The 13011-nt window shown below is 33.7% G+C and overlaps 7 protein-coding genes across 7 annotated transcripts; 2 read left to right on the top strand and 5 right to left on the bottom strand.

The window, feature by feature from the left end:
* Window positions 1-207: 207 nt before the first annotated feature.
* ELE39_000285 (uncharacterized protein) lies at window positions 208-3294 on the top strand (the record flags this gene model as incomplete). The annotated part of the gene is made up of 1 exon (XM_067343309.1): window positions 208-3294. The coding sequence occupies one exon, from the start codon at window positions 208-210 to the stop codon at window positions 3292-3294; it is 3087 nt and encodes a 1028-aa protein (XP_067201243.1).
* Window positions 3295-3359: 65 nt separating this feature from the next.
* Window positions 3360-4659, bottom strand: ELE39_000284 (kinase domain-containing; the record flags this gene model as incomplete). Its single annotated transcript, XM_067343308.1, has 2 exons — window positions 3360-3374; window positions 3430-4659. The coding sequence occupies 2 exons, from the start codon at window positions 4657-4659 to the stop codon at window positions 3360-3362; spliced, it is 1245 nt and encodes a 414-aa protein (XP_067201242.1).
* A 553-nt stretch (window positions 4660-5212) lies between these two features.
* On the top strand, window positions 5213-5914 carry ELE39_000283 (uncharacterized protein; the record flags this gene model as incomplete). The annotated part of the gene is made up of 1 exon (XM_067343307.1): window positions 5213-5914. One exon carries the CDS (start codon window positions 5213-5215, stop codon window positions 5912-5914), a length of 702 nt encoding a protein of 233 aa, XP_067201241.1.
* An 814-nt stretch (window positions 5915-6728) lies between these two features.
* On the bottom strand, window positions 6729-7175 carry ELE39_000282 (putative apicomplexan-specific; the record flags this gene model as incomplete). Its single annotated transcript, XM_067343306.1, has 1 exon — window positions 6729-7175. One exon carries the CDS (start codon window positions 7173-7175, stop codon window positions 6729-6731), a length of 447 nt encoding a protein of 148 aa, XP_067201240.1.
* A 259-nt stretch (window positions 7176-7434) lies between these two features.
* ELE39_000281 (ssd1p-like RN) lies at window positions 7435-10578 on the bottom strand (the record flags this gene model as incomplete). Its single annotated transcript, XM_067343305.1, has 1 exon — window positions 7435-10578. One exon carries the CDS (start codon window positions 10576-10578, stop codon window positions 7435-7437), a length of 3144 nt encoding a protein of 1047 aa, XP_067201239.1.
* A 347-nt stretch (window positions 10579-10925) lies between these two features.
* On the bottom strand, window positions 10926-11801 carry ELE39_000280 (emp24 gp25L p24 family; the record flags this gene model as incomplete). The annotated part of the gene is made up of 1 exon (XM_067343304.1): window positions 10926-11801. The coding sequence occupies one exon, from the start codon at window positions 11799-11801 to the stop codon at window positions 10926-10928; it is 876 nt and encodes a 291-aa protein (XP_067201238.1).
* Window positions 11802-12064: 263 nt separating this feature from the next.
* ELE39_000279 (RNA recognition family) lies at window positions 12065-12841 on the bottom strand (the record flags this gene model as incomplete). Its single annotated transcript, XM_067343303.1, has 1 exon — window positions 12065-12841. One exon carries the CDS (start codon window positions 12839-12841, stop codon window positions 12065-12067), a length of 777 nt encoding a protein of 258 aa, XP_067201237.1.
* Between the last annotated feature and the right edge of the window lie 170 nt (window positions 12842-13011).

The following is a 13011-nucleotide window of genomic DNA, read 5'->3' as shown; positions in this document are numbered from 1 at the left end:
TGTTAATGTATAAATTAAATATACTAAAAAAGATATTAATACAGATAAAAGAATGTCTAAGAGATCAAATAATAGATAAAGTTGAAAGCTAAGGATTGAATTATTTGATAGTTTCTGGGCTAAGCAAGTTAATTCAAGTGAGGCGAACTGCATGCTCAGCTATTAGTATTAGCTCGAATCCCAATTTCACTTGGAAGCAAAGAATTAATGAAAACAAAAAAGCCTGGTTCACTTAAAATGGAAAGAATATTAAAAGATTTCCAGAAGGGGATTCTGGACAGATCTGAAGCAATTTTTGAGCTTGAAAGGGCTGTAAAAGGAAATGACTCGAAAGAAATTTTGATCAATACTTTGGCTTTTGCTCTTAAAGACTTTAGTTTGAGAGACCAAAACATTTATTTTAACTTTAGTTTATTGTTTGAGTTTGGACTTAAAAGAGAGAAAGAGGGCCATCAACTTTTTGGTGAATTTTCAAAGACCATATTAGAGGACTTGCTGTTACAAGGAATCTTGGTCAAGGACCTGGGAGTCCGAGTGAATGCACTTCAGGGTATAAACATAGTGATAAAATTGTTAGGACCTGAGGACATGAAAGATCTTGGGTTGGAAGCAAGTTATGTTTCTGAGGCCTTATTCCAAATAGTTTCGAAAGATAAATCAATGATGGCTAAGGGTATAGCAATTTCAACTTTAGGCTTGATTTCTAATGGTAAGGACTACTTAATGAATATAATTATGACTTCACAAAGCCAAACTGAGAGGTTGAAGTCTTTGAGTTGTCTCCAACTAAGATTTCTGGATGATAGTGACGTTAATGATCTTCTTTCCAGGATGTTGGACGAAAATAGCAAAGTGAGAAAAGCATTTTACAAATGCTTACTCAGAAACTTGCAAGATTTTGCTAAGATGATCCCAAGAATCATTTCGTGGTCTCACATAGTTATTATCTGCCAATTTGGACTCAATGATAGGGAATTTTCTGTGAGAAATTCATGTCTGAATTTTATCTTTGAGTTTGTAGCAGGAGTCTTCGGAGAAGGTACTTTCAATTCTAATGCATTTGTCTCGTTTTTGGATAAAATGGTAGAGTCCATTTCTACGGACAATTCTTTGGATATAACTGCTGCTAATTTGGAAGCTGTTACAGAATTATTAATTCCGAAAATACTGGGGCAAAAGAATCAAAGCATCCAAGACTTTTTCCAGTCATTATTTAAGGAAGATAAAAAAGACAGCTCAAATTCTCCAGAATCACCAATTTTAATTGCTGAATTAAAACCCAGCAATATATTGTCTATTAGGGTAATGGCTGAGTATTATAAGAAAGAACTTGATCTGGAAAATGACGATAGGCTTAGCATTGAGAGCCTGATTTTATCCATTTCAAAATGTTCAAACAATTCGTTTTTGATTCGTCAAATACTTTTGATTATGAACTGCATAGATAAGACTGACCCTGAGGTTAGAAGAACAATCAAGACTCTTGCTTTGAACTGCCTTAAATTCACTCCTTTTGATGATTCTACAGAACTTTTAGAATCAGAGCTAATTCCATTGGAGTCGATCATAAGATCATCCGAGGGAGGTGAGTGGGTGGCTTACTTTTTGCACAGATCTGTAATTTGGGCTTCCGTGAAGCTTTTGGACGATTGTCTTGAGAATGATGAGTTCTTGGAAGCAATTCAGATAACTATTGAGGAGATTTTGAACCCTGTTGAGGAAAGCGGACAAGGCTCAAAGGCTGAGTTGAGCATGTATAGTATGAAGGATTTAATTAATTGTTTGGATTCTCAAGCAGAAATTAAAGAGTCAGATGAGTCATTTTCTGCATATCAGCTTCTTAAAGAGATGGTTGAAAATAGATGGATGAGGATTCTATTTATACTGGAAGCAGCCATGTCTGTTTTAACTCACGTAGAGATTAAGGATTTAACTTACTGGACAGAAGAAATCTTAAAGCAATCAACTAGATTCTTTGTGCGACACTCCCAAGATCAGGGAATTCCCCAAATCTTGCTTGCAAGGTCGACTGCACTAATTACAATCATCCAAGAAAGGTCCTCATCTTTTATACACTCGAGTGACGATGAAAACGATAATTTACTTTTTTTCATCCAAGGCCTGGAAAATGCTTTGCAGGAGCTCTCTCAGGATGCATCTGTTACGTCTAAAAGTGCAAATCAGTCAGCTATTCTCTATGTTTCAGTCCTTTGTGAAGTCTATGTGTCGTCAATTGTAGATATTCTAATGATTAGACAGATGAAAAAAAGAGGAACTTTAGAGTTGAGTCCTGAAATTCTCAAAGGTTTTCATAGTATTTGGGAGCTTGCATGTGGGTCAGCTATCTCTACCCACAGACTTTCTTCCATCTCTCTCAGAGGAGTGGCCAGAATTCTGCTTTGCTTGAGAGAGAGTACTGAAGAACCCCAAGTTTCTATTGAGATTCTGATTTCATTGCTTTATTTAACTTATATGACAGGTACTTTAGACGAATTTAATGTTTTAGTGGAGCCACAAAACTTTATTTCTTTAAGACCAAGGAAAACCCGTGCAGGAAACCAAGGCTCACTTTCAGAAATATTTTCTGTTGACTTGCTAATTAGCTTAAAAGATTTGGTAAAGTCATCTGGAGACAAGCAAATGCTAATATATTTGTTTTCAACCTATATTACTTTGAGCTTTCAACATCTCAAGAACTTCACAATCTCTCTCTATGGGCTATTGGAAAGAATTTGCGAAAAAGTTACGATTACAGTTTGGAGCTCTTACTATTCCAAAAATGCTAACAAGCTTCTTCTTTTTGGTATTCTATTGCTGAGACAAGCAACTGAGTATTTGGGAGAGAGCAAAGACTCTGAGTTAGCATCTTATTCGAATATATATGGGCTTTTGTCACTGTATTTACTCAATTTAAGATTCCCAAAGCATATCAAAAAACTAGACTTGAAAAGAATTTTGTCTCATATTTATAGCTACTTAAGCATTGATCTTAAGAATCTGGACATGCAGAGCCTGGAGCGGACCATTTTTAGGATTATCTTAAGGGACCCTGAGTTTTCAAACCAGTTTTACCAACTTGACAATAATCAATTTTTTAAGGACTTAGCTGAACCTAAGTTAGATATGAACTTGATCTTAGATGTGAAGGATGAGGGGATCAGAAGAATGTATTTGGCATTAGGAGAAATTACTGGGAGTCAGGAAGAGCAAAAGGCTATTGAAATGACTAGGAGTAGAAACAGAAGTAGAAGAAAGGAGAATACTACAAATGAGAATATAAATTTATGCAACTAACTACTTGAGTTGAAAGAAGGAATGTTCTAGAGCTTCCCTTGCAGATATCCTCTTTTTGGGGTCAATTATAAGACATTTCTCTATAAGATTAGAGAGTCTCCGAATAAGAGTTTGTTCAGTTTCAGAGTAAACTACGCTTGAAGACTTAACTGAATCCATTAAGTTGTTGTAAATATTTTTGCATGCAGTATAATTCTTAATAATTTGTAACATTCCTTGTGGGTTAGTCCATTTGAATTGCGTGAAGCACTCAGAAAAGTGGGACTTTGTGAATACTCCCTGGTTTAAAAGTCTCTTTGGAAAGTTCCCTCTATACTCCATAATTAGTTTGATCATATCGTTATTTGTCCTTCCTTTAAACATTATATCTCCAGTAAAACATTCATAAAGGACACAACCAATACTCCAAACGTCAATAGACTGTCCATAAGAGATACATCCCAAAATAATTTCTGGAGCTCTATAGAATCTACTTACTAGGTAACATGCAGGAGAAGCATCTGAGGCATAGTGCATACTTCCAAAGTCACTTATTCGTATGGTTGTCCTTGCAGAATCTATTAGGATATTTTCTGGCTTAAGATCTGCATGAACCAAACCTTTATCGTGAATTAGTTTCAGCCCTTGGAACATTTGAAAGGCTAAGTCCTGTGTCTTTCTAATGTTGTGTTTGGAGAAATGGTGGATACAATTCTTCAAGGATCCATGTAACCATTCAAAAACTATACAAAGATGGTTTTGATGTATAAACGTCCCTTGAACCTGAACAATATTCGGAGCGCCTTTAAACTTTTTAAAAAATGAATACTCTTTCTCTCCGGTACTCCTCATCATATCGTTAATTCTAATAATCTTAATAGCTACCTCGTTTTGAGTTTCCATATCAACACATTTAACAACACTGCTAAACATTCCTTTACCAGTGCTATTGCTGGAGACTTTGTACCTGTTTCCAATAATTTCTCCAATATAACTCACATAGTATCCATCTTCATCATCGCATTCTAGTCTTTTGTTGTAACTTGGATTTCCCAATGATTTGTTAACTTTTGATATAGATTGCTCAGTGTCTGATGCAAAGATATCGTCAATTTCCTCAAAGTCAAAATTCAGTTCTGTTATGTTATTTTTTTTCTGAGTTTCTTGCTTTATTTCATCCTTAAATTCTATGCTATCTCTGTTGGACGTTAATTCAGGATAATTAACAGATATGTTTTTGTTCTCCTTTACTCCAGTCTTTGAATTCTTACTTTTCTGACCTAATTCAACCAGAGATATAACTGTGGAAGTGGACTCTTTTTTAAACGGCTCCGACGGACTTCTCACTTCTGAAGGAGGAGATCTACTAAATGAGCTTCTTCTCATCTTTTGTTTCCTTGATTAATTTTTATTTTTAATTACTACCATAAGGAATTAATTCCAAACAAACTTTATTATTAAATTCATCAATCTCATATTATTTAGATTTATATGCATCAAGTATTTAAAAATAAAATTAAAAAATCATGGGTATTGAATTATTATTTTTTTATATACCGGCATAGTGGTACCGAATAATTATAAAAAAAAATTAGAAAAAATTTTGTAGGAAAAAAAGCGAATGAATAATATAACGAAATAATGCATATTAGAAAATATAAATCAGCGTTTTAATGATTTTTAATTTATGTTTTTTGATCTTTTTTGAAGAACTAATAGTTAATCTTTGAATTTAGAAGCTATTTTTTCTTTTGAGAGCTAGAGTGGAAAACATGTTTGATAGAACTCAGGAGTTCAGAAAAATGAGTGGGGCAAGCCCTTTGGAGTTTGAGATGAGTGATATTAAAATTTCACAGTTTATGAAGGATGTAAATGAAATAGTAAGTTATAATTAGCGGTTTTAAAGATTTTTAAAAAAGTAAATTAGTGTAGTGATATTATGAAGTTGAAGAGAGAACTTGATGAAGGCAGTATAATGGACTTGGATTCTATAATATCCAAGAAAAATGATTTTGATGAAGAGAAAAGATGTACTTCGTTCTCAGAGAAGGTTCAGTTTTGCCAGAACAAAATGTTAAAGTTAGAAGGAGAATTGAATATCTTAGAAGAAAGCAATAAAGAAGATAGAAATAAGCATCTTTATAAAAGAATGGTAATTTCAAATATTTACACTTTGTTAGGAGAGCTAGCATCTCAAGCACAATCCAGGATGGCTAAGAAACTCGAGACTCAATATATAAAGAGTCAAAAGTTTAAAACTAAGGAAAAAAAGAGTGATCTTAGTTCAGAAATAGATCTTAAGAGGTATTCCAGACCAGATCACAAAAACCATAACTCATATAATGGTAACCAGGGCCAGGATCTGGATTTGGATCCAGAAATGGAAGAATTAACTCCTGAAATGGAGAAAGCTGCTCAAGAACTGCTTAACCATTTTACTTCTGACTTGGATGCTTTAAGAGAGTCTCAAAATCAACTGCACGAGATTTCGTCTCTGATGAGCTTTTTCTCAACAAAGATACAAGAACAGTCAGAAATATGCTCAACAATATTAACAGATGCAAATGACGCAGTAGATTATCTGGATGATTCAAAGATTTACCTAGAAAAGATGGAGGAGGCATATAAAACCAAGAGGTAAGTTTGAAAGGATAAACGAATATATCATTATTGACAAATTCGCAAATATTTTTTTTTAGTTATCAATTTTATCTGACGTGTTTCAACATCATAGCTGCAATAATATTGTTAATATTTGACTTTTATAAAAGCGGAAGTTATCCTTAATATGTACAAATAGGAAAAATTCAAGTAAAAAAGTCGAATTTCTTTACATTGGAGAATATAAGGAATTAGTTGCATAAGTGACAGATTCTTTGATTTGGTTAGAGAAATTGGCAAATCCTTGGGCCATTTGGTTGGAAATATCAGAAGAAAGGATATTCTGGATTCTTTCATTGACTTGGTTGCCTGTGGAATAAAGTGCAGGCGCTATCAGTAATTTAATTGAAGAAAAGAGAAAAGGTTAAAGATCATTAGAAAAAAAGGCGGTGGAATGCTTTAGTTCAGGATATACAAGGGTTTTAGTCTCGAAATTAGGGTTGGCGGTCGGAAAGACCAATATTTGAAAGATTTGATTTCAATAATTCGAGATTGAGATTAGTCGATAGCGATAAACTTTGTCCAAAATAGGAACTTCCTTCAGGCAGTTGGATTCGTCTGAAGAAAATTAGTCCCAAACATTGGAAACTTGAAAGCCTTATTATTTGCTATGGATGGAACAAATCGTATTCACGAATTCAGCAATCCTAATGGAGATTATTGAGAATAGTTTGGTCTTGGAATAGCAAAAACCCTATGTTAAATAAGCAACTGTTGAGTCATTAAAGCAGGACTTTTGTATTTAAATGTCTCAACCCCAATCCCAAATCAAACAATAGTTCTAGTTCAAGTTCTTAAACCGGAACCAATCCTGGATAGGCACTCACAAATAAATAAAACATACCTGCAGTGTCGTTAATAAAGTTAGAAATCTGGTCGGATGCTCCGTACTGTTGGTCTATTCCTCGGAAAAAGTTTGTGATATTTCCCCATACAGTAGGCTTTGCATCCACAAATCTGCAGTAGACTCTGCAGCCTTCATTGAATACTAGCTCTTCCTGCGTAGCCTTGACAGCAAACTCTGGTGTGGAGTAGACTACAATAAAATTGGCCTCTCTTTGAAGGGAAGGACCTTCCTCCACAAAAACTACTGGACCAATCCATGACATGAAATTTGAGCATTCCTCTATGCTCGTTCCTGTGGGAAAGTTGCATGCCAAAATACTGCAATTTGAGTCATAGTTTCCAGGCGCATACACTTCCGTTAATTCCTTCGGAATAAATGCAGGATTCACAGCCATTTCATATACCTTGCAAAGTTCTCTAGAAGACTAGTTCACCTATATATGGTTATATATTATTTGCAATTTACACAACCTATCATATAATTATATTTTTTATTGCATATTATCAAATCCTTCCTAATTTTATTTACGTCAATACGAACTTATTACATGCCTGGCGCTCAAATACCGACGCGCCCCGCTCCGTGGGTTTGGCGGCACTCTGTGAATGTAAGTGCTGACAGGTTGGTATTATAAAGATTCAAGCAAGTTGGAATTAATTAAAGTTCGATATTTGTTCGTAAAAGTGATCACTTAGTGGGCTCATCGGGACTACAACGAATTTGGGGGGTAGGGTTGTTGTGGGGATAAGATAAACAGGGAGGTACGACCATATTCCGATAGTTTGTACAATTAGTTTGTTTGTTTGGTCAAAAGTTATTTTGTGTTGGAATTTATTGCTCATTATATTGTTAATCATATCTAAGTATGATAGGAGGCCCATTCTCGTTGGAGTGTTTAAATTTTTTGATTTGGCTTTTATGCGGTTCTCATTGTATTTCCAATGAAGCTTGATTTTATTACCTATAGATTTAATATCGATAGGTAAAGAGGGTTGCAGCTTTAATAAGGAAAGAAGTGAGCTGTTATTAATAAAAGAATTTGTGCTAATAAGGAATAATTGGTGGAAGTCTGTGGGATAAAGTAATACTAAATGAACTTTGAGCTTACTAGCATTCATTTTGTGGATACAAGCAATACTTGGAATAGTGAAATCAATTTTTGTAATTAGTTGGGAAAAAAATATATTGTTTGAGTCTCTCTGCATATTTTTGCTCGCATTTGACTTTATATTTGAGTTTTCGCAAATAATAGCCTGATCGTTCTTCGAGAAAATTAATTTATTATATTTATTTTTTGAATTATCTTTGCTTTTCATTTTAGAGTTTGATATATTGTCCAGGATGTCATATAACATTTGATGTACTAGGACATCAGCAGCTCTACGTATTGGAGAAGTAAAGTGGGTATAGATTTTCATATTTAAAGCATAGTGATTCGTTGATATATTCGAATCTCGTGCATTTTCATTATAGAATATATATTTTGCTCTGCTAAAGATTTCCCTAAGCATTTCACTTACAGTACAATAGTAAAGTATTCCATAATCCCTATAAAGCTTATGCAGGCCATTAACAATATTTTCCCTATTAATGTTGTCCTCGAATATGTGGTTAAACCCATGTTTTCTCAAATAAGTAATTAATTGATATAGCTTTGTATATGCAATTTCATCATGTATTCTGATAATACAACTTAATTCTGGTCTGTTCTTAACAGTGAACTCAGCAGTTACTCTATTAGCTAGTAGCATTAGCTCTTCAATTAAAGAATGGGAGATGGAATGATTATAGCAAAGAGTGACTCTCTTTAAAAAAATTTCTTTTAAAGAGTTTGGTTTAAGACTTTGAATGTCGAATTTCAACTCTAAATTTGGAATAAGTGCATTATCTTTCATAGAATCAAATGGGCCATTACTTTTAACTAAATCAAATGGTTTAGTAATATTATCATAAAATTCACTATTAAAGTTAAAGAAAGGATCAACATTGAATAACTTGATTGAGCCACTTCTAGCTTTAGAGTTACGAATTATACTAGTTAAGGTCCTTAAAAGCAATAAATCACGCACAGTATTACTTCTATTATTTCTGTATACTGTAGACTTTTTCATAATTTCAACAATTCTACTATCTTGACAATAATTCAGAAACTTGTCCACTTTAGACTTTCCCACCCTTTTATCAATTTGGTCAACAATCTCAAATAACTTATCCACATCATCATACGAAAATTTTCCAGTAGATGTTATAATTCCATGAACAAATTCTGGTTCGCCTATTACTTCTCCTTCTTGGTTAACTTTGATGATTACAGACAAAGTTGGTCTTCTTTGGTTTGGAAGAAGAGAACATAAATTGCTTGAGAACACACGTGGAAGCATTGGAAAATTAGTATGGGGAAGATATACACTCGTACAAAGCTTTTTAGTCGTAGCTGTAAGTAATTCTCTATGTCTTAACATGTAATAATAAACATCAGCAATATGGACTCCAACTTCATAAATCTTTAATTCATTATCGTATTTGATATGTATTGCATCGTCCAAATCTCTAGCAGTTGGTGGGTCAATAGTAAAGACTTGATACTCTTTTGGGCTAAATTCTCTTCGATTGCTTTGTTTCATCCATTCTTTAGAAGATTTTGAAACATTAATTTGAGTATTTTGATATTTATTGTATATTTCCTTGTGAGAACCCAGATTAAAACAGTCCAATAAACTCGAAAATATGGTTTCAAATTTATTACAAGATCCATAAAACTTGGTAATCTGCAGTTTCCTTTTTCCACTTTTATGATCTACATTAATTAAAGCACCGAAAAGCGAGTTAGAAGGTATTTTATTGTCTTGAATTACATTATTTTTTACAAAATCTTTTTTGGTATTATTGTCTAGAAACAATCTCATTATTGGATAAACCCTTTGAATGGGAACAAAGCAAAGTTTGTTTGTTCTAATGCAAGCACTATCTGAAGATACTAGAGTTCTGAGTTTTGCATCGTTGTCATCGATACCTATTCCTTTGAGACAGTTTTTAATGCTTAATTCCTCAATAGACTTAAAAGAAGGTTTTTTACCGAACTTTTTAGACCTTTTCCTCATTTCAGCTTCCTTTTCAAACCTCTCAAGGTATGATATAGGGCGGATAAAACCCACTATTGGATTCTTTTTTGTAACCGATTCAACAACTTTGATTATAGTTCCAACATATTTGGGAATTGGATGTTTCGAATGAGAGCTACACTCAGCTAAAGTTTCAGAATAATTTCCGGTATTGAAGTTTTCTTTATTTGAGCCCTGATTTGGATCTGTTGGTATACTTTCATCTTTCTGGAAACTAGCCAGAGTATCTTGATGATCTTCGTCTTGACAGTTTTCAAATATTGAGTTGTATTCATGCTTATAGTTACTTTCCGTATCAGAAATGTCTTCGGAATTAGGATCTTCCAAAACACTGGCATATTTTAATTGGCCATTAACTTCAGTGGAATTATAAGTATTAGTTGGACATTTTTGGTCCTGCTTACCTTGTTGCGATTTTTTGCTTATCTTTTCCCTAAATCTCTTAGTAAGCCTTCCCTGGAAAATCTTAAAAACTCTCACCAACACAGTATCTCCATGAATTGCACCCTTTATATTTTTCTGCCCAAATATGTAAATATCGAAGGGGCCATTTACTTGATCATCAACTGTGACAAAGCGTTCTAAAGGATTTGCAACTCTAATAACTCCCTTATAAGAGGTTGACTTAACCTTGTTCTGAGAAAATTTACCTAAAGAGTTATCTTGTCGGGCCATTATCAAGAGCTTAATCCTCAGTGCTATTTTATACAGATGAATTAATCTGCTTATTCATTCTTAAATTTAACTATTTTGGGTCTTGCCGCGTTTTCTGAGACTACTCACAAATAATTATTTTTGGCGCTAAATTAATCAACCAATAGTTATCGAAAATTTGCAAGAAAAAAGATCTAGAGAACTTGTGAAAGAGATAGAAGGGAAGTATGATGTGAAAACAGTTGAATTGTATACTTGACAATTGGTGTGCGATTTAAAGTTAAAAAATATAGTAGAAGGGTACAGCTTCAACGTATTAGTGCAACTATCTCTAGGGTAAATAAAACAAATTCTTTTAGTATAATTGCCTATTTACCGGTTAATATGGTCTTGAGGTAGTAGACCTGAATAGCTGAAGCAAGAATTATAGAAATGATTTGAACGGCAGTATAAAAGAAAAGTTTGCTGTCTGCATTATAAACCATATTTAAGTTGGTTTTTGTGACAGCCCAATTATATTGATTTTCTGTATTTATTACACTTAAAATATTATCAACATTCTCTAGCTTGGAGGTCAACTTATCTACATTTTTTTTGTCGACAGCTTTGTTTTTTTTCGAGTCGTTACCTACAAGTAGAGATATGCGAATAGTATCATGCCATCGGTGATTAGAGAGGATGACAGTGTAAGTTCCCTTAATGCGGTGGTCCGTCTTCCCATCATTTGAACCATCTTCTGGAGGTTTATTGTTGTATACACCTTCACAGCCATGCTTACTATATATTCTTTTTGATTCTGGGTTATTGATTGTGACATGGATTCTACCTTGGGTATCATCAGTACAATAGTAGCCAAGTAGGATATATGGGTTGGCATCATCAAGTTCAAAATAGAAATACTCATCAGCTTTAGAATTGAGATCAAATACAAAGTGGTTTGACGGTATGAAAGTCTTCATCTCTCTAAGCCATTCAAGTAAGAAGTGGCCTTTTTTATTTTCTTCAACAGAACTATCAGACTCCTCAATATCAAAGATACGATCTAAATCAATTGCTTCAATGCCTTGGTCCGATGCTGCTGGTTTTTCTAGACCATTCTCGTCATCCCAGTGAGTTTCTGTACTTCTAACAGCAGGTTCTTCATGAGCCGTTTTCAAAATGTTTCCTGCTGAAATAAAGTATGCCTTCCCAATGAGGCCCAGAGAAAGTGTAATATAAACACACACTTTCAGCAATCCCTTCATTTCATTTATTTATTAATATTTCTTTTTCGAAGCAATCAAACTTCTATAATTCCTCACTTGGTGGCTACTGGCGGGCTTTTAGTTGTGGTATTGGCATTTTCTGATATTGTTGCTTATTTAACGTTAAGAGTTAAAAACTGTTATTTCTTAAGTTTCTATTTGTAAAGAGACAATCTAAATGTCGTTAAATAATTAAGCAGGATAACTATATTACATGAGAAAAAACTGTTAGTAATACTATAATAATCAACTACATATGCAGGCTAAATACAGGATGCCTTAAAGTCTGTACTTCCGTCGTACATGAAGGCATCAATTTGCCTACCATCAAAGTATCTTTGGTTAAAAATGTCAATAACAATTTCAGCATCATGCTGGGATTTTAATTTAACACATACAATTCCTTGCGGATGCCTGGGAATACAAGTAACACTTACTACTTCACAATGTTTAGCTACCTCTTCCTGAACTTCCATTTCCAGTTCATTGTAGAATTCGTCACCCTCGGGGTATATTTCGGCTTCCTTTTTAGAATACATTGGTCTGAGAACAACTATTCTGGAGGCAATACTACTGTTTATTGAATGTTGCTCGTTGCTCCAAGATAAAAGCCTTTCTTCTTCCATTTCTGCTGCTTTCAATTGCTTTTTTTTTTTATCAATTTCAGCTTCAGATAATGGAACAGTATTGGGTTTAGATGATTCAGTGAACACAGCCTTTTCAATTTTGACTTTAAAGCCTGGCCTGATTTCAGTCTCATCTAGATACTTAAGAGCTAATTCAATGCTTTGTTCGAACTTATAAACAACTAGAGCATTTCCAGAAAATTCACTGGTCAATTCATCTTTATATAGTTTAATCTTTGGAGCCAAAGTTGCTGGGTCTATTTTAATAACGCCTCCCCTACAAAAAAAGTCCTTCATTTCTTCAAGGCTTATATCTTTTGGAAGTCCTTTAACGTAGATGGAAGTGTTAACCAAATTTCCTTTTGCTTTTTTCTTGTTGAGTTTTTTTGTTTTATTCATTTTACTCGATTCCATAGCATTAATAAATTCTAGTACAAATGATTAAATTAAAAGATGCAATGACCTTCTTTTAGACTGAATATTGTTTATAGCAAGTCATGTGACTTTAATATTATGTGTAAACAAATATTAAAAGATTGGATTGAGGGAAAACGAAAAATAGGAAAACCTACAAAATCGAACAA

Source organism: Cryptosporidium sp. chipmunk genotype I, assembly GCF_004936735.1.
Source record: "Cryptosporidium sp. chipmunk genotype I strain 37763 chromosome Unknown contig_10, whole genome shotgun sequence".
Classification (NCBI taxonomy): Eukaryota; Apicomplexa; class Conoidasida; order Eucoccidiorida; family Cryptosporidiidae; genus Cryptosporidium; species Cryptosporidium sp. chipmunk genotype I.
This window is presented reverse-complemented; position numbering and strand designations above follow the sequence as displayed.